General features: G+C 32.7%; 1 protein-coding gene and 1 long non-coding RNA gene across 3 annotated transcripts; one reads left to right on the top strand and one right to left on the bottom strand.

Annotated features, from left to right (window-relative positions):
* The first annotated feature begins 29 nt into the window (after nt 1-29).
* On the top strand, nt 30-19423 carry LOC106055726 (uncharacterized). Its single transcript, XR_001215593.2, has 3 exons — nt 30-160; nt 18815-18963; nt 19105-19423. It is a non-coding gene; the product is annotated as an uncharacterized LOC106055726 (long non-coding RNA).
* LOC106055725 (cyclic AMP receptor 4-like) lies at nt 8252-21862 on the bottom strand. Of its 2 annotated transcripts, none has more exons than XM_013212123.2 (14): nt 21635-21862; nt 19527-19579; nt 18066-18120; nt 17473-17529; nt 17286-17346; nt 16873-16960; nt 16527-16616; nt 16279-16314; nt 16017-16095; nt 15204-15251; nt 14592-14674; nt 13505-13581; nt 13321-13391; nt 8252-11984 (listed from the first exon to the last, which is right to left on the bottom strand). In XM_013212123.2, exons 1-14 carry the CDS (start codon nt 21686-21688, stop codon nt 11835-11837), a joined length of 1002 nt encoding a protein of 333 aa, XP_013067577.1. In that variant the 5' UTR covers nt 21689-21862; the 3' UTR covers nt 8252-11834. The 2 variants fall into 2 exon arrangements, with proteins under 2 accessions (XP_013067577.1, XP_013067578.1); XM_013212124.2 differs by having other exon boundaries at nt 8252-8436; nt 21635-21861.
* Between the last annotated feature and the right edge of the window lie 2071 nt (nt 21863-23933).

Here is a 23933-nt window from a genome sequence, read left to right as displayed (position 1 = left end):
CACGATGAAGTATTAAATGAGTTGTTTATGTTTGGACTAAGCCAGACTGTCAAATAGGCAACAGGAAGTAAATTAAAAAGAGCTAGCCACGTACGTCTGCTCATTATGTTTCTTTTCACTTGATCCCCTAAAGTGTGGCTGTTGCTAACTCCTAGAGGCGGTGAGTGGAGTAATTAATCATGGACTTAGTTTTGAGGGAAGAAGGGGGGGGCGATGAAGGTTGGGGGTTGCACCCAAAATAGCAGAAGGGAAAAAAAAAAGTTTTGAATGAAATGTGAGGATCTCTTGACGTACCAATTTGAAGTAATAACTTTCAGTGGCATTATTGTAAAGTGTGTACATTGTATGATATGTGATAGAGTTTACAATTCTAGGGCGTAGTTATTGTTTTTTATACAGTGTTTGGTATTTGGCATAATCTACAATTCAGTGATGCCCAAAGTACAGCCCGCGGGCCAGATCCGGCCCGCTGAAACGTCAGCACAAATTGTAGACAATCCCACCTTCATCAAAAAAAGTTGGAAAATGTATTTTTACAAATGTTTGGGCTCTCACTTTTCTCTGAGAGGTTTGTAACATGACCTTTATCATTTTTCGTTTACGAAATGGGACTCTAAATGTAGAATTTACCAGCAAAAGTGAACGGATCTTTGCTACTGAAACATGATAATATGCCAACATATTTAATTTCTATATAAAATGTGGCTGTTTAAAACAAACAGTATTATGAACAAATGTGACGGCACTCTTGGTATGAGCCGCAAATAAAAGATTGTTTAACTACTTCTAGAGATTGGAGGATTGATGGGGAAAGTTATGAAAAAGTGAAAAGAAAATGAATTGGTGGTAAAACTAGCGACAATGTTGCTCACATTTGAAGTAGAGAAATGAAGCAACTTTCCGACGCGTAAAAAAAGAAAAACTTCCAATGTCTAATCATTAATGTAAGTTTCTAATCAAATAGTTTCAAGTCAATTTCATTTCGTTTTTGTACCTTATCGGTCATGTGGCCCGCGACACGAGTGTCGGAAATATAAATGGCCCGCAGGATGAATAAGGTTGGGCATCACTGAATCTACATCTTTATTTGCTACTGAAACTGTTTTTTTTTTTTGTTGTGTTTACAAAGCTTCTATCAACTCACTCCTTCTGTCTGTCTGGTACCACACGTTAGTTCTTCCACTTCCCACTATCAGATCAAATTGAAACTTTGCAACAATATTTGATTGTCCCTAACAATACACGAATCAGTCGAAAAATTGACCAATTATTTTATCAATTAATCGCAATTTATTAATGTTATTTTATATAGAGACGGTACTAGCTAAGTGGTGATAAACCTTGTGCTGAGAATTATATCGTCGCCTAAAAACTTAAAGCTAACAATAGATATTTATGGAACCGTTTATTTTCATAAGCGCTTGTATAGCTTAGTGGCTAGCGTGTCGGCCTTCCATCAAGCAGGCTTGAGCCCTCGAGTTTGAATTCAAGTCGAGCAACTGAAAAAAAAAAGTGCTTTGGAAAATCCAGTACGAAAATCTTTTCCTAACTCCCCCCCCCCCCCCACACACACACACATACACACAACTGGACTGGCTAACACAAGTGATTGGCCCATAGCTTATTGAGTATGCTAAAGGCATGACATTGCGCTTATAACAAATAAAAACAATTGGTAAAAATATTTTCAATCACACAAATTTATAAATGTTATTCTAGAACTATCACAGATTAGTTACACGAGTCAAAATAATTGACACAACTACACTTAATAAAAGTTTTTTTTTATAAGTATTTTTTTATATTTGCCTTTTTAATTCTCTCTATCTTCTTCTTCTTCTCTCTCTCTCTCACTTGCCACCTCTTGCTCTTCTAGATCTCTCTCACTTTCTTTCTAAACTCCTGTGTCTCTATTACTCTACATGACTATTTCTCCCTTTCTCTTATTTTCGTTTCTTGTTACATACCTACATTTCTCTGTCGATATATTCTTTTTTTAGCGGCCCCCGAATGGGGGAAAGACGCTATTAGTTTTGTTTGGTCTGACTGTCTGTCCGTCCGTCCCGTTTAGATCTCAGAAACTGGAAGAGAAAATGAAAATCGGACATCATGATATTTTAGACCATTCAAAGTTCTGATGCAACGGCTACTTTTTTCTTTTCCAAAAGTGAACCATCTAATTTTTTAAATTATATATGCAAGCAGATTTTTCAAAAAATTACGCCACTTTTCAATGAAAAACTTCAGGGGAAGTAAGTGTTATTAAAAAGTTCACAAGCTTTTTCATTAATAAAACAACTTCATTCATAGATTCGCGCATTGGTACAAAACATTTGCATCTAAGGTCACAATGGAAAAAGTATCAATGGATCATTCATTATAAAATAGATTTTCCATTTATTAACTAACTCATGGAATAGAATACTTTCAAATGTTGTTTTTAAAAAAGAATTTTGATACGAACTTCGTTTCAATTGTAAGTTTAAAAAAAAACAACTACTTTTACCGCGCAGTTTTCACATATCCTCATTAGGCTATACACTTGATCTTGACAACAATCTGAATCTAAATTACAATAAATAGAGGCCAGATCTACATAGATCTAGTCATCTAGATCTATATACGAGTTCTAGTCTAGATATAGTAAATTCTATGCCAAGATTCTAGATCTAGACTTAGATATAGAATAGACTTAGTGTCTTAGACTTAGATCTAACTAGATATAGACTTAAGACTTAGAGTAGGCCTAGAGACTTAGATCTATTTCTAGATCTAGGCTTATCTTATCTTATCTTATATAATACAGACGTTACTTCAAAAAAGAAGATGATTACGTCCTACGCGTCATGCATTTAGTCATTCATATTAACCAATGACTTAAATTCTGCCAAGTCACTGGTTTTCCTGGCTAGCTCAGGCAACCCATTCCGTGCTCTAATAGCACTAGGGAAGAAGAAGTATTTGTGTGAATTTGCCCTAGCATATGGGACGAGGAATGTGCCTTTATTTTGTTTTTATATTTGAAGATTATGGTTCAGTGTTTTATGTATAATTGCTACTTTACTTTTAAAGTCTTCTATCCTGAAGGCTTTCTAAATTTAGTGATTTTACTAATGGTGTTACTGTAGTCAAATGTGAATATTCGTTTGTTATGAATCTCACTGCTCTATTTTGTTTCTGTTCCAGTTTCTTATTGTTTTCTTGAGTTGAGGGGTCCCAAACGGAGGATGCATATTCTATTATTGGCCTAACCAAGGTTAAATAACAATTTAGTTTTATGTTCTTATTTCATTTATAGAAATTTCTTTTAATAAATCCCAATGCTTTGTTTGATTTTTTTATATTTTCATTAATAATTGGATTCCATGACAGTTTTTCATTTATTATAACACCTAGGTATTTTGCGTTATTAGTCTGTGTTACTGGTTTGCCATGAATAAGATAAGTGGAATTAATTTGTTTTAGTTTTTTTTTTGTTACTCTTAACAACTGACATTTTTCTGGGTAGAAAGACATGCTCCAATTTGATTCCCATTTCTGTAATTCATCTAATTCTCTTTGTAAAATATCTGTGTCTTGTGTTGTTTTTATTGTTCTATATATAATGCAATCGTCTGCAAATAATCTGACTTTTGTTCCTGAGGTAATGCAATTTGATAAATCATTTATGTAAATTAAGAATAGTAGTAAACCTAAGACAGTTCCTTGAGGTACAACTGAGTTTACTGTTATCGATGTTGATTTAGAGCCATTTATTATTACAGTTTGTTCTCTCCCTATCTGAAAATCTTTAATCCACTGATGCAATGGACCATTAATGCCGAAATATTTTAATTTTTTAAGTAAACTATGGTGGTGAACTTTGTCAAAAGCCTTGGAAAAATCTAGTAAGATAGCATCTATTTGTTCACTATTATCTAAACCTTTTGAAAAGTCATCAATTAGTCCTATTAGTTGTTTATGAGTATTTTTAAAATTATATATGCAAGCAGATTTTTCAAAAAAAAATTACACCACTTTTCTAAGAAAAACTTCAGGGGAAGTTCACAAGCTTTTTCATTAATAAAACAACTTCATTCATAAATTCGCGCATTGTTACAAAACATTTACATCTAAGGTCACAATGGTAAAAGTGTCAATGGATCATTCTAAAATATATTTTCCATTAATTAACTAACTAATTGAATAGAATACTGATTCAAATATTATTTTTTAAAAAGAATTTTGAAGCAAACTTCGTTTCAATTGTAAGTTTAAAAAAAAAACTACTACTTTTTACCGCGCAGTTTTCACACATCCTACTTAGGCTATACACTTGATCTTGACAACAATCTGAATCTAAATTACAATAAATAGAGGCCAGATCTACAAAGATCTAGATCTATATACGAGTTTTAGTCTAGATATAGTAGATTCTATATCAAGATTCTAGATCTAGACTTAGATATAGAATAGACTTAGTCTTAGATCTAACTCTAGATCTAGACTTTAGACTTAGAGACATAGATCTATTTCGAGATCTAGGCTTAGACTTAATCTTACATCACATAGGCCCCTATGTAGGCCTACAGGGCCGCCGCTGCCTATTTAGGGGGCGGCCAAATCATTATTTCAAGGTTACTTAAAAAAAAAAATAGTTAAATAAAAAAAATTACTAAAATATTATATATAAATTCTAATTACTCCATTAGGCCTATCATTTGAAAATATAAGCAATATTCGTATATAAGAAATTATTTTGGAAAGTATAACAAAAAAAACAGAGCAGCGTGGGAGGGATTCCCACGCGTTTTTCCATAGAGGCCTACTCAGTTCTGGTCTTGAATTTTCGCGGGTTGTTTGTAATATTTGTTTTGAGTTGAATAGCCCGCACTGTAAGTAAATATATTACCGGTAATTAAAAAGTCAATTGTAAAAACATTTTCTTGGAAAGGGGGGGGGGGGCGCTAGTTCCTCTCATATGGAAGGGGGAGGGCGCAACGTCCTGACAAAAAGGGGTGTTATGGAGTGTGTGTGTTTCCTAGGCGGCGGTGAGAAGAGGTTAAGCGATTGATTGGTGGTTATGCAGTGACAATGATGAAATTAGCGTACCAAGTGCAAATGTGAGACGATCTTAAGACATGAAAAAGTAAAGACTTTTTTTTTGTTGTGAGCTAGATTTTCTTTAAATATCAGTTTATTTCATTACAATTTGATCTATATCTCATCTCAAGTTAAATCATGAATAATAACAGTTATATATTGAGTTCTTGTTCATAAAGAAGTTTGTTCACGTGACTTAAAGTTTTGTTATTTAAGATATAAAACGCCTACATCGGTTTAGTTGTACTAGCTGTTGGAGCTACAAGCCAACAACCGACCAACGACAGTTGGGGTTGGGGGTGGCGAAAAAAAAATGTTCAGACCCCTTGCCAACTTGAGCGGAAACTTGCCGAATCTTCAATTATATCTACATGAAGAACTTTTGACAACGCTTAAAAATGACGTAGGCAACACATTTTCCGAAAACAACAACAGCAACGTTTTAGTGAAATTTCATGACTTAACTATACACAGTGTAAAATAATAGAAATGATAAATAAAACCTAAAAATTATGACAAGTTTCTTTCCTTTTTTATTACATTCTTAGAAAAACTTACGACCTCACTGTGAAATCTCAGCTCGAGCGTAAGCGTTGTTATCTAGGGAGTCGTTACCCAAGTATGTGAGAAACACTGTCTTACTCTGTTTGATTTCAAGTCATTGTATAGGTTAAGTGACTTGTACTTGGGATTATTTACTTTGTAATACACTCAAGAAAAATATTCAGCGCTAAATTGTTTCATTTGTTGGATAAAATTGTAGGCAACTCTGAATCCGTGTATGTCAGATGATTGTGGACACAATGCACATCTCTGCAAAATACAGTCGTGATAATTTTTATGAAAGTGTACGGAACGTTGTGAAATTTCTACTGTCATTGGCTTTTGTACTTTGAGATTTTCTGTATTATTGTCATTCATCATAAATTATATCAAAAGTTAATATATCCACTCCAGTCCATGTAACACTGTTGAGCTGTCAAAGTTATCGAGAAATTGTATATAGATCATGATTCATGATCATTTACTCTGTTCATTGTAGGATACCTGCTGCAGCTCATCAAGTATAATCGTTGCAAATACAGATGTATAAGTCTGTATAAGTGACTTGTCTAAATGTGATTAAGAACCAAGATGTCAAAAGTTTGAAAGCACGTTTATCCGATTATTGTTCCTGGTACATGGTTTGTTTTCTTTCTTTTTATGTTAATCTCCCTCTCTCCCTTTCTCCGGACACTTCTTTACTTTACCAGGCCCATTTCTTTCTTTCACAACTTTTCCATCTCTCTCTTTTTCTTTGTTACTTTCTCTCTTTCACCTTGTTCTGTCCATTGCGTATCTTTAATACATTTCTTTTAAATCTATATTTTAAAAAAAATCAATTTAGCAAGGTCATCAAAAGTGTTTGTTACTAAGTCATACGGTAATTCTCATGCTCGCGTATTTTTTTAAAAAATGGAGGGTCTTCGCAGCATCTTAGTTAAATCAAGTCATGCCTTCAATCGCGGCCATTTCCTTCAAAACAAGGAGTCTACAATTCACTGAGTCCGTCTTTACCTTGACCTATCCTTAAGTCTGTTGGACTGTTGGGATACCACACAAGTTCTGCCAACCGTCTTTCCCCAATTTATCTTTGTCCTTTGCCTTGAATTTCATTCACCGACAGGCCTTTTCATTCTTTGATGTTGTCTTCCCAACGCTTTCTTTGTCTTCATCGTCTTTTCTTCCTGGTACTGTTCCCTGAAGGAAGGTTTTTGCTAGCCATTTTAATAAAACAATACAGTTTATTGAGTTCATCTTTACATCTGCTTTCTATACTTCTTTAGCCTGAGCTATAAGATCTATTTGTACGACTTTTTTTTTATCTATTTGTACGACTTGGTGAATTATTGCACGTATTCTTTTCATTTGATCCAACAAAATGTGTTTTTTGTTTTGACCTAAGCTGTTAAGCTTTTTATGGCAGTCCATTCTGGCAAGCTTCTCCTATTGAAATCATTCGTCTGACAACGAAGATTTGTGGTTTTAGAGATAATAATAGATGTTTTAGTTTCAAACAAATAGACCAAAGACCCTTGGGCCTAATGGACTGGTGCAGTTTATACAAATACTAAACATTGAATCATTCTAAATAGACGTTAAGATGTCAAAAACCAAACAACCCAAACAACAACCCAGACAACAACCCAAACAACAACAAGTAGGTCATTCATATACATTACTGTGCCACTAATGCACACTACTAGGTCACTGGTACACGGCTATGTCACTTATGCACTAGTGTTTCTCTAATACACACATTGAGCTAATACACACTAATGTATCACTAATAGACAATGTCACTCATACACACCATTGTGTCACTAATACACACTACTGTATCACTAATACACAGTATCTCACTGATAGACACTAGTATGTCACTGATACGCTGTCACTGGCACACACTACTGTATAACTAATACACAAGTCACTGATACTACCGGTACTGAATCACTGACACGCTATGTCGCTGATACCACTACCGTATCACTAAGACACACTGTCGCTGATACCACTACTGTATCACCAAGACACACTATGTCACTGATAATACTGCTGTATCACCAAGACACACTATGTCACTGATAATACTGCTGTATCACTAAGACACACTATGTCACTGATAATACTGCTGTATCACTAAGACACATTATGTCACTGATAATACTGCTGTATCACTAAGACACACTATGTCACTGATTATACTGCTGTATCAATAAGACACATTATGTCACTGATACTACTGCTGTATCACTAAGACACACTATCTCACTGATACTACTGCTGTATCACTAAGACACACTGTCACTGATACTACTGCTGTATCACTAAGACGCAATGTCACTGATACTACTGCTGTATCACTAAGACACAATGTCACTGATACTACTACTGTATCACTAAGACACAATGTCACTGATACTACTGTATCACTAAGACACTGATTCTCACTACTGTATCACTAAGACACACTATGTCACTGATTCTCAATACTGTATCACTAAGGCACAGTATGCCACTGATTCTCACTGCTATATCACTAGGTCACACTATGCCACTGATACTCACTACTGTGTCACTGATACACATCCACTAGCAAAAACAAAATAATAAAAAAATAAAAGAGTTAGTTGTGGCTTTTTATTCCCATGTATATAAATAGTATAAATAAACAATATGTATAACCCTAACAAAGAAACCACTTGCATGTTAACCCAGAGCTACCTCCCTTAGCTCATCTGTGTCTTTAAAAGATTGAGGGTTATATTCTTGCACTGTAGACTTTGGTGCCAGCCTGGCCTGAACTGCCAACTACAACAGAACAATTACATTACATACATTAGTCAATCAAGATAGACAAAATCAACTTTTAAAAAGAAAATGCCATCAAAAGATACAAATATAGGCTATCCTGCCCCAAACCATTCTTTTTCATTGCACTTTTCATTGAAGAATCAAGACTCAAAGCGATTAGAGACAAAAATAAATGAAAGAAAAATTTAAATTACAGTAGCAAATCTACAAGTTTTTTTTAATTATTTGCCTTTCTATGTTACTGCTTAGAATAATAAGCTAGTGCAGAATTAGTTCAATGAACATGTCACTATATACGTACAATGTACTATCTAAAGGTGCTGGATAGCTGTGTAATTCTGAAATAGCTTCCTTAATACAACATGCACCAGTGTTAACTTTTCAATATCCTATAATATACAGACACAATTATATCATATATTGAAAAATGAGTTTATGAAGAAAACAATCTGAAGACCTAAATAGTGTTGATTCAAATGTACATAAGTGCATACATAATTTTCCAAACCTACACTACACTCATATTAATTTATTTGTCAATAACCCATTAAATATGGATGAAAGAGGGAATAATCAACATATAAAAAATTATTTTTTAAAAATCTTTTTAGGGTTGTCTTTCTATGAACAAAATATTTCTACATCCCCATTTATAATATTAATAAATGGAAAAAAAAGCCCTCAGCCCCCTGGATGACAAAGTGGTCATCATCGAACTACGATGGACGAACTATATATATATATATATATATATATATATATATATACATATATATAAATGGAAAAAATTAATATAGATATCTAAAATTCTTGAGAGAAAAAAATATTTTTAAATCTCCATAATTTAATGTACCGAAAAGTCTCAAATATAGCAAATAGGTATTAATATATTCCAATGACAATAAATTCCTATCACAAACAAAGCTTATATTTTTAAATAGGAGAAGAAACACTAAGTATCTTTTTCTGGTTATACAAGGGATCTACAATAGAAAAAGATTATTCAAAATAAATGTGATAGTTTATCTTTTACCCCTATATACATCATTCAGGTACTACCACAAAACCTAATGGACAATATGCCAGCAATAGGTTTACTTACATTGAGAGTTTCATAATAGTTAAGGAAAGGAAAGTTGGCAAGTGTGACTGTCATAGTGTGCTGTACGTCTGACAAAACCCTTCATAAACTGATCACAAGTAATTTATCAGTGTCCAACCCTGGCACCTTGGGGACAGTAAAAGTTTTAAAATGAAATCCTTAATATATTTACTCAGCCAAACCAAGGCTGCAGGCTAGATTTGAATTCAAAGTCAGAAATTTTCCAGCATTACTTAATGTCATCTTGATAATGTGTGGTCCAGGAGCCAAGAATAAAGATGAGTAATACAACAAACCCTAATCCCTCTAATACTGGTCAAATATTATTGAAGCTATAAAGAATCATCTTTTTGGGCCCTTATCACATTTAGGGTCCTGCTATAAATGCTATCAATCATAACCCAGTCATGTACCCAATATAATCAATAAAATATCTAATTAAACATGAACAAAAAAAAAAAAGGATAGCTAGAAAGTATGTGGAATGTATAAAAAATTACAATGCAGAAAACAACAACTAAAAATCCCTTTAATACTGGTAAAATAGTGAAGCCATAGAGTAGAAATAAAATACCTGAATATTTAGTGATCTGTTTATGAGTTTAATTGTTTTGTAAAAGAAACACTAATTTTGAGCTTAAACAATAAAAAAATGAAGCTAAAAATCTTAGTCAAGAAAACAAGAAGTTAAATGTAATGCACTACATTTTTCAAATAATTAAAAGGATACGATGTAAAGAATAAAAATTGACAAAGCGAATTTATAAAATTGAGACTGGGTGGAATGTTTTAATAAATTAAAACTAACATTTTTGAAACTCTTAAAAAGGATGACATTGACTATTTAAACATAAATTGTGCCAACCATAATGATTTTTTTCTCCAAATAAGGAAAATAAATTCAACTAGAATTGCTACAAGAAAGGTGTCAACAGCTATTCAGATTAATGACTAAGTGAAAACAAAGATTTCTCAACTAATGCTTCATCAAAGGAGATAAATTATAAACATGAGTAGGTGTCATGGGTTTGGCCACACAAATAGAACAAGAGACGAGAGATCTAGACCTCAAGTGTTAACCAGCATGCTTGAGAGCAGAGATAAACTGACAAGATTCAGACTCAGAAAGAAAACAAAAAGAGTGCACACAAAACAAGTAAAATATTTAAAAAATACTTTTAAAAAAAAAAAAAAAAAAAAGACAATTACCCCATTAGGATGCAGATGCCTGTTTACTCTTAATAACCAATGAGTGATAGATTCTTAAAAAAATTGATATTTTCTGCCCTGCCCCTATTCCCCCTCCAAACGAAAAGAAATCCTGGTTAAGGCATATGTATAAATCTACACAGAGTCAGAGTATATAAAATTATAACAATAGGCCTATAGATCTAGACTTAGAATAATGTGCGCAAAATGTTCTTCTTCTATTAATTTATTAAACGCCCTAATGAATTTCAAAATACGCGAAGATGTAGTCTATTGAAGATAAAGATTTTCTAATCCTCTAGAAAAATTTAAATTAATTTTTGTTTATACTTTGAAAAATTATAACAGTCAAACTAGAGTTTTCCCAGTGTGGCCAAATAGCTAATAATTATTTTCCCAAAGATATACATTATCCATCAAATTTCTAGGAAAATCATAAGAGCCGTTTTTGAGAAGCAAGTCTATGAATTTGCAAGCTGAAAAGAGGAATTGTAAAATAAAATCTAATGGTCATGAACATTACTTAGTTCAATTTTGCAATTAATAGTGGTGCACCACCATTTTGCTGTTTGATGCTGTGTAAGGTCTGATCACATTTAAACAGTCTCAAAACTTTTCTACCATGTCTAATCTTTTCTTGCTACAATACTCTTAAGCGAATCACTTTCTGCTATACAACAGCTGTCAACGGAACGTTATAAAGTTTAAATGACCTTACAATATTATTATTCACAATATTCACATCAATAAATAAATACAATATGGTAATACAGTTTTAAAGTTAATATAAAAACATAAATGCCCCAAAAGAATTCTGCTACAATGTTGTTTTATCAATGCCAATAAAACATTCCACTATAGCATTTGTAAACAAAATTGAAAAGTCTTGAATGAATCGGCTTCATTTTGATTTTCAATAAATAAATAGTAAAACTTGCTTGAAAAAAACATATGAATCTGCATGAATCTATAGCTGAATAATTTATAGTTTGTGAATGTCATGACTTGACTCAAACTATGTTTCATAGAATCACTTTAAATGAATCAGACATATTGTCTAATCCGCTTCTACACCTAATTATCATCATCTTTGGCTGGTGGGCTTGGCCCGCCCATCTTCTTCATTTAGAACCTCATCATCAGACAAAACTCGATCACTCTCTGTGTTGAAAGTTGAGTAGGAGTAAGGGTACTCTCTGATTTTCTGCCTGGACCCATGGTTAAGAAGAGCAAGCTGGGGGTTAGATACAATGCAAGCGTTGATGATTTCATACACACACACATTTTTTTTCTTCTGAATTGTTAATAATTCCCCCCCCCCCTTTTTTTTTTTCAAAAACTTACATCAAAAATTTTAATCTAAAAACAACAAAGTTTCTCAAGGGCCACTTTTATTTCACTTTTTATTCAAGTAGTTATCGAAATGTCTTTTATATTCTGAAAGTATCTTTCTTGCACAGATTTATATTAAAATTCAAATATATTAAAATATTATTAAGATGTAAAAAGTTTTTTTTTTTTTATGCATGAAACCATCAAAATTTTTTTTTCTTGAAGATACATGGGAGACTACCACTAAACCTAAAAGAGGCAGCAAGACAAACTATGTAAAAGTAAAAATCCTTGTAAAAGGGTAAATTTGACAGCATGTTTCAGAATAATAAGGGAAGGTTGTTTGGTCATGCAGAAATGTTAAAATCTAAATTAAACATAATGGGCTCTATTCATAGCACTTAGTATAGAAGTTAATCAAATATAATTTATACAGAACAATGTTTTTCAAGGTTAGTATAATTAATAAAAAAAATGAACAACATAACTTTAAGTTACATGGTGCCTGATTTCTAGCATAAATTTAAGAGTACATTTTCTTTTCTAAATGAGGCTGACTAGTTCTATTAGCTTTTCCAAACACTGTGGTATAAACCTCAAAAGTGCAGGACTTACTACAAACAGTTACTGTATTGCACTTATCAACCAAATGCTTATCAGGCTTTAATGTTAAGTCCCACAAATACTAAGACAGTTACTGTATAGCACTTATCAACTCAAATGCTTATCAGGCATTAAAGTTAAGTCCCACAAATACTACAACAGTTCTTGTATGGAGCAGTAATTCAGCAATAAAAACAGACACAAATATTAATTTAAATGTTAGAAGATAAGTCTAAGAAATGAAGATTTGAGAACTTTATTAAAAAAATACGGTTAAGATTTTTAAAAAAATTTCTTAAACAAAAATAAAAAGGTGAAAGCTTTTTTTGAGATCAAGACTGGGATAAAAAGAATGAAAAGTCAAGCAGTCATGTTTTACAACAAGCCATTTCTCTTTTTCCATTAGCTATTCAATTGGGTGAAAAAACAAACAATATATGTCTCTAATGAACAGGATAGCATGGCTTTAAAGTGAAAAGTAGGATGCTTGAAGGTTAAGGATTAACTTATATGTCAGGTTAGTGAAGTTTAGCATTTTCATAAGATATAAGATGAAACATAAAATTTTGACAAGCCCAAGCTAAGAAATGAACTAGTCATCAGAGTTAGTGGCCACACAAAATGAAGGTTCTCACCTTAATCTCACTGGGTCTCAGCTTGGACAGAGTCTCTTTGTCCACTCCAAAAGCTATCGCATTGAGAGCACCTTTGAAGATTGATTGAAAGAATGTTAGGGCTTAATGATAAATTGAAAATGTCAGAAGGTATTTTACAAAATTATTTTATCCTAGCTTTGATTTGAAGATCAACAGGACTTACCATGTAGAGGAGAGAACAGTGAAGCTAAAAGTACCAAGACAAATACATGATAATCAGGATACAGAGCATTCTGAACTCTGAGGATGCAATAGAAAAGTAAATAAAAAAAAAGTATTCAACAAACAATGAAACTGAACTGATTAATGTATATAAAACAATTGCAATGTGACCAGATGTTAACAGAGGAACACATAGTGTCATGCACATCTGAACAATGAAGTATTGTAAATTACAGCCACTATAAATGTGTTTGTGCTATAATTTTGTCTCCTTGTTCTTCTTGTTAGAGAGCACTGACTTTAGAACTTCTTGGTCTTTGCTTGTTTTGACCTGTCCTTCAGCTTTGTTTTCCCTCTTGCTAGGGTAAGAAAGAGTTAGCTTGAAAATATACTTGAGAAATAGTTCCATTATTCGCAATCATGGTGGTAGATGTTTTCTGTAGGAGAACTAGCTTTGGGCTAGATTTTATCAGTGCTGTTCCAATGCCAGTGTAGTGACTGTATTGGGTCAGTATAGTTGTGCGCCACTAGAGCATTTGAAGCAGGATTGTGTTTGATTGTGTTGTCCCACCACCAGGTGCAAAATGATTGATTTAAATTAATTGTGCATAATTATATCCTCACTATGTACTTAAGATACCATTCAATCGTTTTCTTTATATTGGTCCAAGCATCATTTTATTTCATTTGTAAATACACATCTCAAATTAAATACTTTATATTTACATTAGCATGCCAGGCAGTCCTTTGATACCTTTTGTGTTACTAGAATGTCAGGGGTCCTGGCAAACAAGCCTAAGGCTTAAAATAACCTTGACATACAGGTGATAGAATGGGTAGAGAAAAATTAAAATCATTTGTGATTATGCACCCTTTTTAAGAATGACTGACTCAGCAGTTGGCATTGTCTACAATGTTTGATCATTGAATGAAATAAGCTCAATATACAGTTAATACTTTAGTTGAGCATTATATTAAAGCTAATTTAAAAAAAAAAAGATTGGGCTTAATTTTCAACCCAGTAACAAACAAATGCTTGTTTAGAAATTCAATCAAACTCTAGTTAATTCAATCAAACTCTAGTTTACCTGTTGATGAGTGGAAAGATTGAGACAGCTAAATAAATAAAGGGATAAATTCTGAGTGGTTTGATGTCTTCTTTCAACAAATGCTGGGGAATACAACAGAAGAAATAATCAAATGAAGAACTACACATTTGTCAGAACAAATAAGGGATGCCACCAAGCAGACCATGTATTGCTTAGCAAAAACCAAATAAGATCACACATCTTTTTTTTTTACTATTATATGCTACAGTTTTATTGTAGCTTTCATTTGAATTAAAAAGTATTTCAGTATTTTATAAGTAATTTTGCCAACAATTTCGATTCATTCGTTGTAGACATTCTAAAAATGTAATGTACACCTTGATATAAAAACAGAGCAAACTGGTACGACAGACTATAAAAAGCTGACTGTATATAGTGATGACTGTTTATAGTGATGATATGATTGGCACAATGACTTTCAGTCTTTAACTGACACACTCTTCCCCCATTACAAAATCAACTGCTTTCATTTGGACCTGAGACTTCCACTTTCCAAAATGAATGTTTTAACACTTCACATTTTTTTAAAGACCATAGCGTCCCATATGTTTAAAGAAAAAAAAAAGAGCTAAAGAAAAGAAATAAACTCACATGTTGACGTTCAGTATCTGGGTCATATGTTCCCTCCCAGTTGGATGCCTGAAGAAAGACAAATATATATCAGTTTTCTTGCTACTATAACAACCAAAAAAAAAAATAAAAAGAATTACATTTAATCTTTGTTTTTCTTATTATAAGAATAAAACATCTGTACAGTTAATTTCAAATCATGTTACTATCCTGCCAGAGCTGTAGTTGATTCACGGCATAGATGATGTAAATTCTAATTTTTTTCTGTGGCCAAAGGTCAGTGAGATTAATAAGGTCAGCCAATCACCTTTACTTGACCTAATCATTATGAGGTACCTATAATAGCTGGATTAACCTCAGGACATTTTAGAGTTTCGAAATAAAATTCATTTTTGATGTTTCAAGATATTTTAAGATTTGTGGAAATATTGTTGACAAAAATGTATGGACATTGGTGTCATTTTTCAAACTTAATGGTCATAATGCTTTATTTTAGAAATCTTGGGCATAAATCAAGTTTTAACAGTATAAATAGAAATAAAACTATAAATCAGATTTCCTTTTATGTTGATTCTCCCCCCTTTCAAAGAAAAAAAAATTACCTTTAGATCTTATATTTTCTTCTTAAAATTCTCTTTAATTAAGGCAGTCCTTGTGGGGAAAAAAAAAAAAGAAAAGAAAAAACATGCTGTACACATGGTTCATTAAGTGAAAAGGAACAGCTCTGAAAAGGTTTCCATTCTTTCAAGGCAAATAGTTCTTAGAATTAGACTACAAAAATATCTTTGACCTTCACTAACAATTATTTTACAATAAAGAATGGAAAAGAAATACCTTTCTTCTCAGGCTGATCACAATATAAGTGTAAGCTACAATCAGCAGAATGATGATGATAAACAATGGACCATACCAGCTGTGGACAAAACCAAGACATTAAAAATTAATATCGAGTCCTTCAACAATAGACTAATTAAAAAAAAAAATGTTTGATACAGCAGCTTTTAAGAATGTTTCTATGACATAGGAATAAAATGTTTGAAACAGCTTTTAAGAATGTTTCTATGACATTGGAATAAAATGTTAAGTTCTAACTTACATTCCAACTCTCCAAGAAAAGTCTTCCACAATCCAACTGGAAAATCAACAAAAATTAAACAGAAGCAATGAAATCAACTGAAATACATAGATTTATTACTGCATGGGGGAATAACTACACTGTAAAACTAGACATTCAACTGATTAACTATGACCTTAGGGTTAAAAGTTGTTTTTTATTTTCATTCTAATAAAAAACATAAATAATTTTAAAATGCTCTTCTATATAAAAAAAAGGTAAAGCCTTACCACCAAGCTCCAGCTGGTCCATAATGGTCTCCAATTAATGGGATGCATGCTATGATCAAAGGGACCACAACACACACAGCTACATACAACCTGGAACATTAAAAAAAAATTATGTCGGAATGAAGTAATTGAGAACTACAATAAATTGAGAATTAATCATTAATATTCCTAAACCTATTTCAATCGTAGAGGATTTAGATCACTATTGCTCTTAATGATATTAATATTTTTAAATACATTTCAGTCTTGGTACACTATAATTTTCAAATAGTCTAAATAGAAATGTAGAAATGTTAGTAAAAACTGCTGTGTGTAATTAACAAAGAAACCTTCAGCCAATACCTACCATTCAAACTTCTCTGTTGAAATTTGTTTTACTGCATTCATGAAAAGGTTGAAGGTTATACAACTGACACTCAGTAGCACCTGCCAATCTTAATAAGAAAGATACATAAAGCAATGAAAAGAAATGACTTTTTTTTTTCCCCTTTCTATGTTAATCTTACTGATATGGGTTCATTTCTTAGACTTAAAGCTATGTTAACTATAGGACATACAAAAGGCAATCATTTTCTATTCTTTCTTTACTTTAAAAAATATTCTAAAAGCCTGTCTTGTAAAGGACTGCCCTATCATTTTATTGTATCTGTATTGCTTGCCCTTTCATTTATAACTATCACTTAACATTAATGAACATTACTATACTATTTCAAAGTTTTACATTACTGTCACTGAAAAGAAAAAAAAAAGGAATATTACCAAAGAAAGTCAACCACCATCCTTGAAAATTACAGACTGGCCCATCAGCAATGTCTGAACTCTAAAAGAAAAATGTTTCAAACTATTTAATAAAGAGCATTCTAGTGATAGGTTTACAAATCAAGAGATTATGCCTAAAACAAGAAGAGAATTACAAAAAGATAATCAAAAATTTAATTCAACTTACCATGAGATAAGCAATACTGTCCAACAATGCAGCTATACTTAAATACAAAATAAGTCTCTGGGGGAAAAACAACATAAAACATAATTTTAAAAGAAAAAAAAAGTATGATAAATTTAATATCATTTGTCATGAGAAACTTTATAAGAGTAACCGAGGTATCAGTTTTCTCATTGACATACAGCAAAAAGCTTTCTAAAAAGGTGGAGAGCTGCTATAAAGACTTGATTTAACTTTCTGGTTGACAACTAAGTTAGGTGTGACAAAATTTGTAGGTTACAGCCACATGAAATACTGAACTTTCCTTAAAATTCAGAAAGAGCATTTTTTTCTCACACTGAATCTAAGTAGACCTTAATATTTTAAAAAACGACAAGTGATTGCTGTTATTAAACCGATTCTGTACTTCATCATTATTTCCAGTTTAATCATTTAATTTAATGACTGTTTAATTAGAAGAGCCATGTTTGAAATTATAACAAATTACGAACTAAAAGTGACTTTTAAGTAGTGGACAGTTTAGCAGTGTATGTCTAAAATATGTTAACTAAAATAAAAGAGGAAAAGAATACATTTTGAACATCACACATGTTTACCTGTGCAAACACAAGGTATCTTCTGAAGAGCCATATTATCACAATCATAAACAAACTGCAAAGAATGAACATTGTTGTATAGTGTTAAGTGAGCATGGGGAACAAAATGTATAGGAAAGAAAATAAGAGACTAAATAAGAAACTAAAATATAATATTGTTAATGATATGAGCAAGCCAGTTGTTTCCCAAACTTCTTTTAAAATTAATTCCCTTAAATTGCTCTTATATTGTGCATCTTTCATGCTTACAACATACTCAGTGCACTGCGGGCCAATCTCTTTTGTGGACCAGTGGGCCTCTCAGCCACACATCCAACTTAATGAACAATTCTCATTTCTGAATTCAGGCGTACTCAAGGTGTAACTGTTAATGTATATTTCAACTATCAATTAAAAGCTGTGCATTATCCATTTAAGAAATCAAAGGTATCTAAGTAAACAAACTTAAGAAGCCTATGAAATAAACTGAAAGAGCTCAAACATATTTTAGAAGAGACATTTCTATAAAACATCTCACGTTTCTGTGTGTAACAAAGGTCTTTAAGAAATTTGGCAAAATACTCCAAAAGTGTAGGGGGAACTTGAATATTTCCAAATGGGATAATAGTGAATTGTAGTGCATTGAATCTCATGAAAACCTAGATCTTGATTAATAAAAAAGAAATGAAAACTTTTGATCAACACAGAATATTAATAACAATTAACATACCCATGAGAGACTCCTAAATAATATTTTAGTTATTTTGCAGTTACTATTCTAGGCTCCTTGGAAACTACAGAAAGATTGATTGATTTGTTATGTTCCTGCAGCACAACAGGGAAGGACAGTGGGAAGAGTTTGAACTCAAGACCATCATGACAACAGTTCAAAGAGCAGACCACTCACAGATATCATTTGGTAGGCATCAATTATTTTATTTAAAAAAATATTTTGGAATTTTGTAAAAGCCTATTTCATTTTTTTTTACTTTATTTATTATTACCTGAGTAAAATATTATTATAAGAAATTACATTTTCTATTTAAATCACTTTTTGTAGGTTTGGATTTATTTTTTCATAGTTCAAGCCAAAATTTAACTAGTGGTGCCTCCACTGCAGGGAAGAAGACGAAATGGTTTCACATTGCCAGACTTGATGAAATCCAATTCAAAAGTTTGGGAAGCCACTTGCTTTTGACTTGCATAAAAGTATAAATATTAAAATATGTCACAAGCAACTGTCAGCTTTCAATCAAGGGTTTTTATAAGAGAAGATTTGAGACTCTCAAGTTTGAAGATGTTTTGTTTTTTTTATGCTAAAACCTGCATTAATAATATATATGTTTTGAATTAAGAACACAGCCAATAAATAATATGTGTGCAATCTAAAGTTTGACTGTAGACTTATTATTATATGTTTTCCTTTTATTCTCCTTTGAAATCTCTGTGGACTCAATGAACTGAGCTGCCTCTTACACTTACCATCCAATAAAAGAAAAGGCTCCGGAAGCTTTCCTAAGACTGATAATGATATCCTGAAAGGAGATATTTATATTATTTCAAAACTCTAAATGACATTTATTTAGTAAATTAAACAAAAAAGTAAAATGCAAATTTTTATCTAAATTTACCTAATAAGTAACTGATTTTCAAATTCTGATTCTAGAATAGAGAAGTGTAAAGCTTCATGAATCAATCCTAACAATAGATTTCAAAACAGTCATTAGATTTTAGTTCTTGTCAAAGTCTTGTTTTGTATAATTTAATAGGCCCTATAGATCTAATACATGACTATCAAATAAAAGACATAAAAAAATAGTTAAGGCAGGTCAGCTCTTTAGATAGATATAGCTGGCCAGGAACAGATAAATCTTACAAAGTAAACAAGCTAGTCTTCTTCTTAACAGTTAGAATTTGGAAAACTGCCAATGTTAAAGACATAAAATTTTTTTGGTTATGCTTGGGACAATCACTTTTATACAAAGACAAGCTTCAACAAAAAGCAATAAAATGAACTAAAGGCAAAGTGAACCAGTGACATGATGTATGCAAGTGCAAGGCTACGTTTAAATTGTAGTCATTTATTTTCCAGGCTACAGTGACAGGGGTCTAGATCTATAAACTATTACTTGTAGTCAATAGCCATAGGTCTAAATGATGTCTAATAGAACTAATTATTTATAAATCTACTGATCTAGAGCTAATTAACATAATAATAATAAGGCCTGTCTTCGAGTCAGAAGATTAATGAGTTTAAATGAGGAATGCAGTATTTTCCATGGCTAAGCAGTTCCAGTAGGAACCTACAAACTTTGCCACATCCAGCGCAGACATAACCATTATCTGCCAATGGTTGATTTGACTTTCTTCAAGTCATCTATGTCTGTCCTAGACAGTGAATTTTCTTTTGGCCTCAAATTTTTTACCTGTGGCCTTTGTAAGTGATCTTCAGTTGTCTCACTCCAAAGGGGCCTGCAGCCAGGTGCTCTCTACTATGTTTTACCTTCAGCCTGAACTTAGTAGGCCAATACCACTCTTTACACTTAATTTATATATATATATATATATATATATATATATATATATATATATATATATATATATATATATAGCTAAGTTCCCTTTTCAGACCTTGTGATCTATAGTGCAGACGAGGTAAAGATTATCTGTTTCAGTGGCCTATGGTTAACGAGGGTGTCATGTGTCCAGCACAATGACCAGCCACCTTTTTTTTCCCCAACTTATGTGAGGTGTACCCATTAGTGCTGGGTGGACTCAGAGGCACCCAAAGATCCTGCAATTAAAAATCCCAGTCTTCACCAGGATTCGAACATTATTCCAACCAAAGCTAATGCCTGTAGAGGCTTTCATCTCATTTCAATGAGATGATCAATATGCCTTGCAAATGAATGCCATAGGAAATATATATATATATATATATATATATATATATATATATAGAGAGAGAGAGAGAGAGAGAGAGAGAGAGAGAGAGAGAGAGAGAATAAGAATATATTTAGATATACACACATAATTTATAATGAATATTCATTATAGCTAGTCAGTTCATTTTTTTTCCCTATTCTGAGCCTCAGAAGTATATTTTCAAAAGGTATCTACAGCACATTATTGTCTTTTATTCTTAGAACAAACAAATAGGTAGGAGTTATAGAAATGATCGTTGACTTGTAGCAACAAACTGCTGGTAGACAACTGATTTGCTGTAGATGTCTAATATCTTACCTTATAAAAGTTGAAATAACTTTATAAAATTTATAACTTTAGTAAGAATACAAATTGGTATTTTATGTTATTTACAAAAATTTGTCATGAAATGGATGACATAGAATCTACTAATCTAGATCTAGTAAATCTATATTAGTATATATAGATCTAGCTAATTACATTTACACTGTTTACACTTACACTACTGCTGAGTTACATTCATTACACACTATTATTACACAGTAACTTTACTTAGACTTACAGTTAGTTACACTTAGACGACTTGCCCTTAGTTACGTTACACTAACACTGGCGTTACAGTTTTAAGTTTACAATTACAGTTACAGCTTTGAAGTTGAACTTACACATTTGTCAGGATCATTTGGAAAGCTTGAGCATGTTGAATTATAAGCTGTCATGTTTATTTGTAAACCTTAGATATTAGATCTAGACTGAGTCCTAGTGTAGATTTAGATATCCTGTTCCACCGTCTCATCATGACATGATTGCTACAATTCTATAAATAAATCTCAACGCCACAGGAACAGTGTCTCAGTCAGTAGTGTCAAGTCTTTAGTTTTCCACCTCTCTTGGTTTGAAGTTTAGCAAGTTCAGTATTTTCTCATTAAATAATCGCATTCTTTTCCCCCCATAATTATTACTGAATGAAACTAAAAATGATCAAAAATTGTTGTAATGTTGACACAGCGCCTTTCGCTTTTTATCAAACATTCAAAATATTTAATGTCAGGTTAGGCTGGTATTAAGTCAAAAGTACTATTTTAGTCCACTTCTAATAGATCTAGATCTACGTGTTAATGCATCAAATTAAAATCAATCTTATTAATTAATTTCGCTTTTGTGGACAATGTCCAAGCTGTGCAAGAATGCACTTCAGACTGTCATCATTAGAGTACGGAATGGGTTGCCTGAATCAGCCAGGAAAACCAATGACTAAGAAGAGTTTAAGTTACCGATTAACATAGGCCTACATTGACACATGAAATGCGTAGGACGTATGCCTAATTATATTCTTTTTTTTTTTTTTGAAGTACCGTCTGTAGGCCTAATATATAAGATCATATTGGTCCCAAACCATGCCCGCTGTCATCCTGCTGAAGGTTTGGCTATAGACATATACTTACATACTCTTTTAGTCTTTTGGACCATTGGGACCGTTTTAGTTTGCAGGTCATCGTGGGGACCAATCGCTGTAATAACCCTGTCTCTAACCTCTTCTTATCTTATATAATACAGACGTTACTTCAAAAAAGAAAATGATTACGTCCTACGCGTCATGCATTTAGTCATGCATATTAACCAAAGACTTAAATTCTGCCAAGTCACTGATTTTCCTGGCTAGCTCCTTTGTGATGCGGTCTTTAAAAGTGATACCTAGAATCTTTCTGTAGCATCTCTATGTCAGTTAAAGCCAGGGGGTGGCAAGTGGGGCAACCGCGTATGAGAGGGGCCCCGCGATTGGAGATCCCCTGTTAACGTCTGCTTCGAAAACCAGATCAGTTCTCATGAGGATTTGTTAAACTTGGTCAAAGTTTTATTGCAAGTCTTAAGATTCTTCTTCGCAATTAATAGTTACTATTATTAGTATCTATATTGTTGATTTTTCATCACACAATAGTTTCTGAATCATTAAGTTACGTTCACTAACCTTAAATACAAAATCGTTCGATCAGAACATTACAATACAGTAGGGCTAGGCTATGTATTGTAGTCAAACGGCCAATTGTACAGTACTTACATAAGGTACTATGCTTGTAACAAAAAATAAGCGTAAGGTCGGACGAGCCCGTTAGCGTGATGTGGTAGGCCTACTGCATATATAATCTTCCCTTACGGCCCAGGGTCCCATGCACTTTTAAGTTAAAGCAATCTGGCGCCTAAGCTGGACTATATATATCTAGAACGAGGGAGACCACTAAAATATGCTACCCTACCAAAACTCACTGCATGTGTGTAATTTCTTGTCAGCTAGGTCGTAATGTCTGTTGATTTGGAGATACATGCAAAGAACAAAGCAGCAGCCCATTGCAGATATCTTTCAGAGACGCTGTAGATGGATAGGCCCTCACCTGGAACTCCCAAGGAAAGAGGAGGAGGAGACGGCCCAAGAATACATGGCGATGCAATTCGGAAGTAGATACCAAGCAGATGGGCAAGACGTGGGATCAGTTGGAGAGACTCGCTCAAAACCGAGACGACTGGAGTAAGCTGGCTGGTGGCCAATGCTCCAGACGGAACCACAGGCAGAGATTGAGATATGTGACTCAGTTTCAAGCATTAGTCATTGAAATTTGTCTGACTTATATTACATATACAGAAATTTATAATATTATATCAATATAAAGAGTTATAATGGTGAAAAAAGTATATCTAATATAAACTATGTTTTTGCTTAGTACATGCATTACTTATTCAATTAAGAAAGCTACAAAACAGTTGCAAAAATATAAAAGCAGCATTTGCGGCATGATTTTAACATTTTATTATCGTAAAGGAAGTTACCGTACAGGCACACGCACAAAAGGCTCTTAGAACTCTTCCACTGGTGATAAAAACTAATGAATAAACGATAACTCTCTTCAAATGCAATGTTGAAATAAAGCTGTGTTACGAGTTTAAGCCCAACATTTCGTTGTCTATTGT

Source organism: Biomphalaria glabrata, chromosome 15 (genome assembly GCF_947242115.1).
Source record: "Biomphalaria glabrata chromosome 15, xgBioGlab47.1, whole genome shotgun sequence".
Lineage (NCBI taxonomy): Eukaryota > Metazoa > Mollusca > Gastropoda > Planorbidae > Biomphalaria > Biomphalaria glabrata.
This window is presented reverse-complemented; position numbering and strand designations above follow the sequence as displayed.

Excerpts from the sequence above, each read along its gene's own strand:
- LOC106055725 (XM_013212123.2), bottom strand. The coding sequence starts at position 21,688 with ATGACAGCTTATAATTCAACATGCTCAAGCTTTCCAAATGATCCTGAC. Across the intron at positions 17,530-18,065 it reads GATACCTTGTGTTTGCACAG|AGACTTATTTTGTATTTAAG; the intron begins GTAAACATGTGT and ends TTTTTCCCCCAG. Across the intron at positions 13,392-13,504 it reads ACTGTTCTCTCCTCTACATG|GTGCTCTCAATGCGATAGCT; the intron begins GTAAGTCCTGTT and ends CAATCTTCAAAG.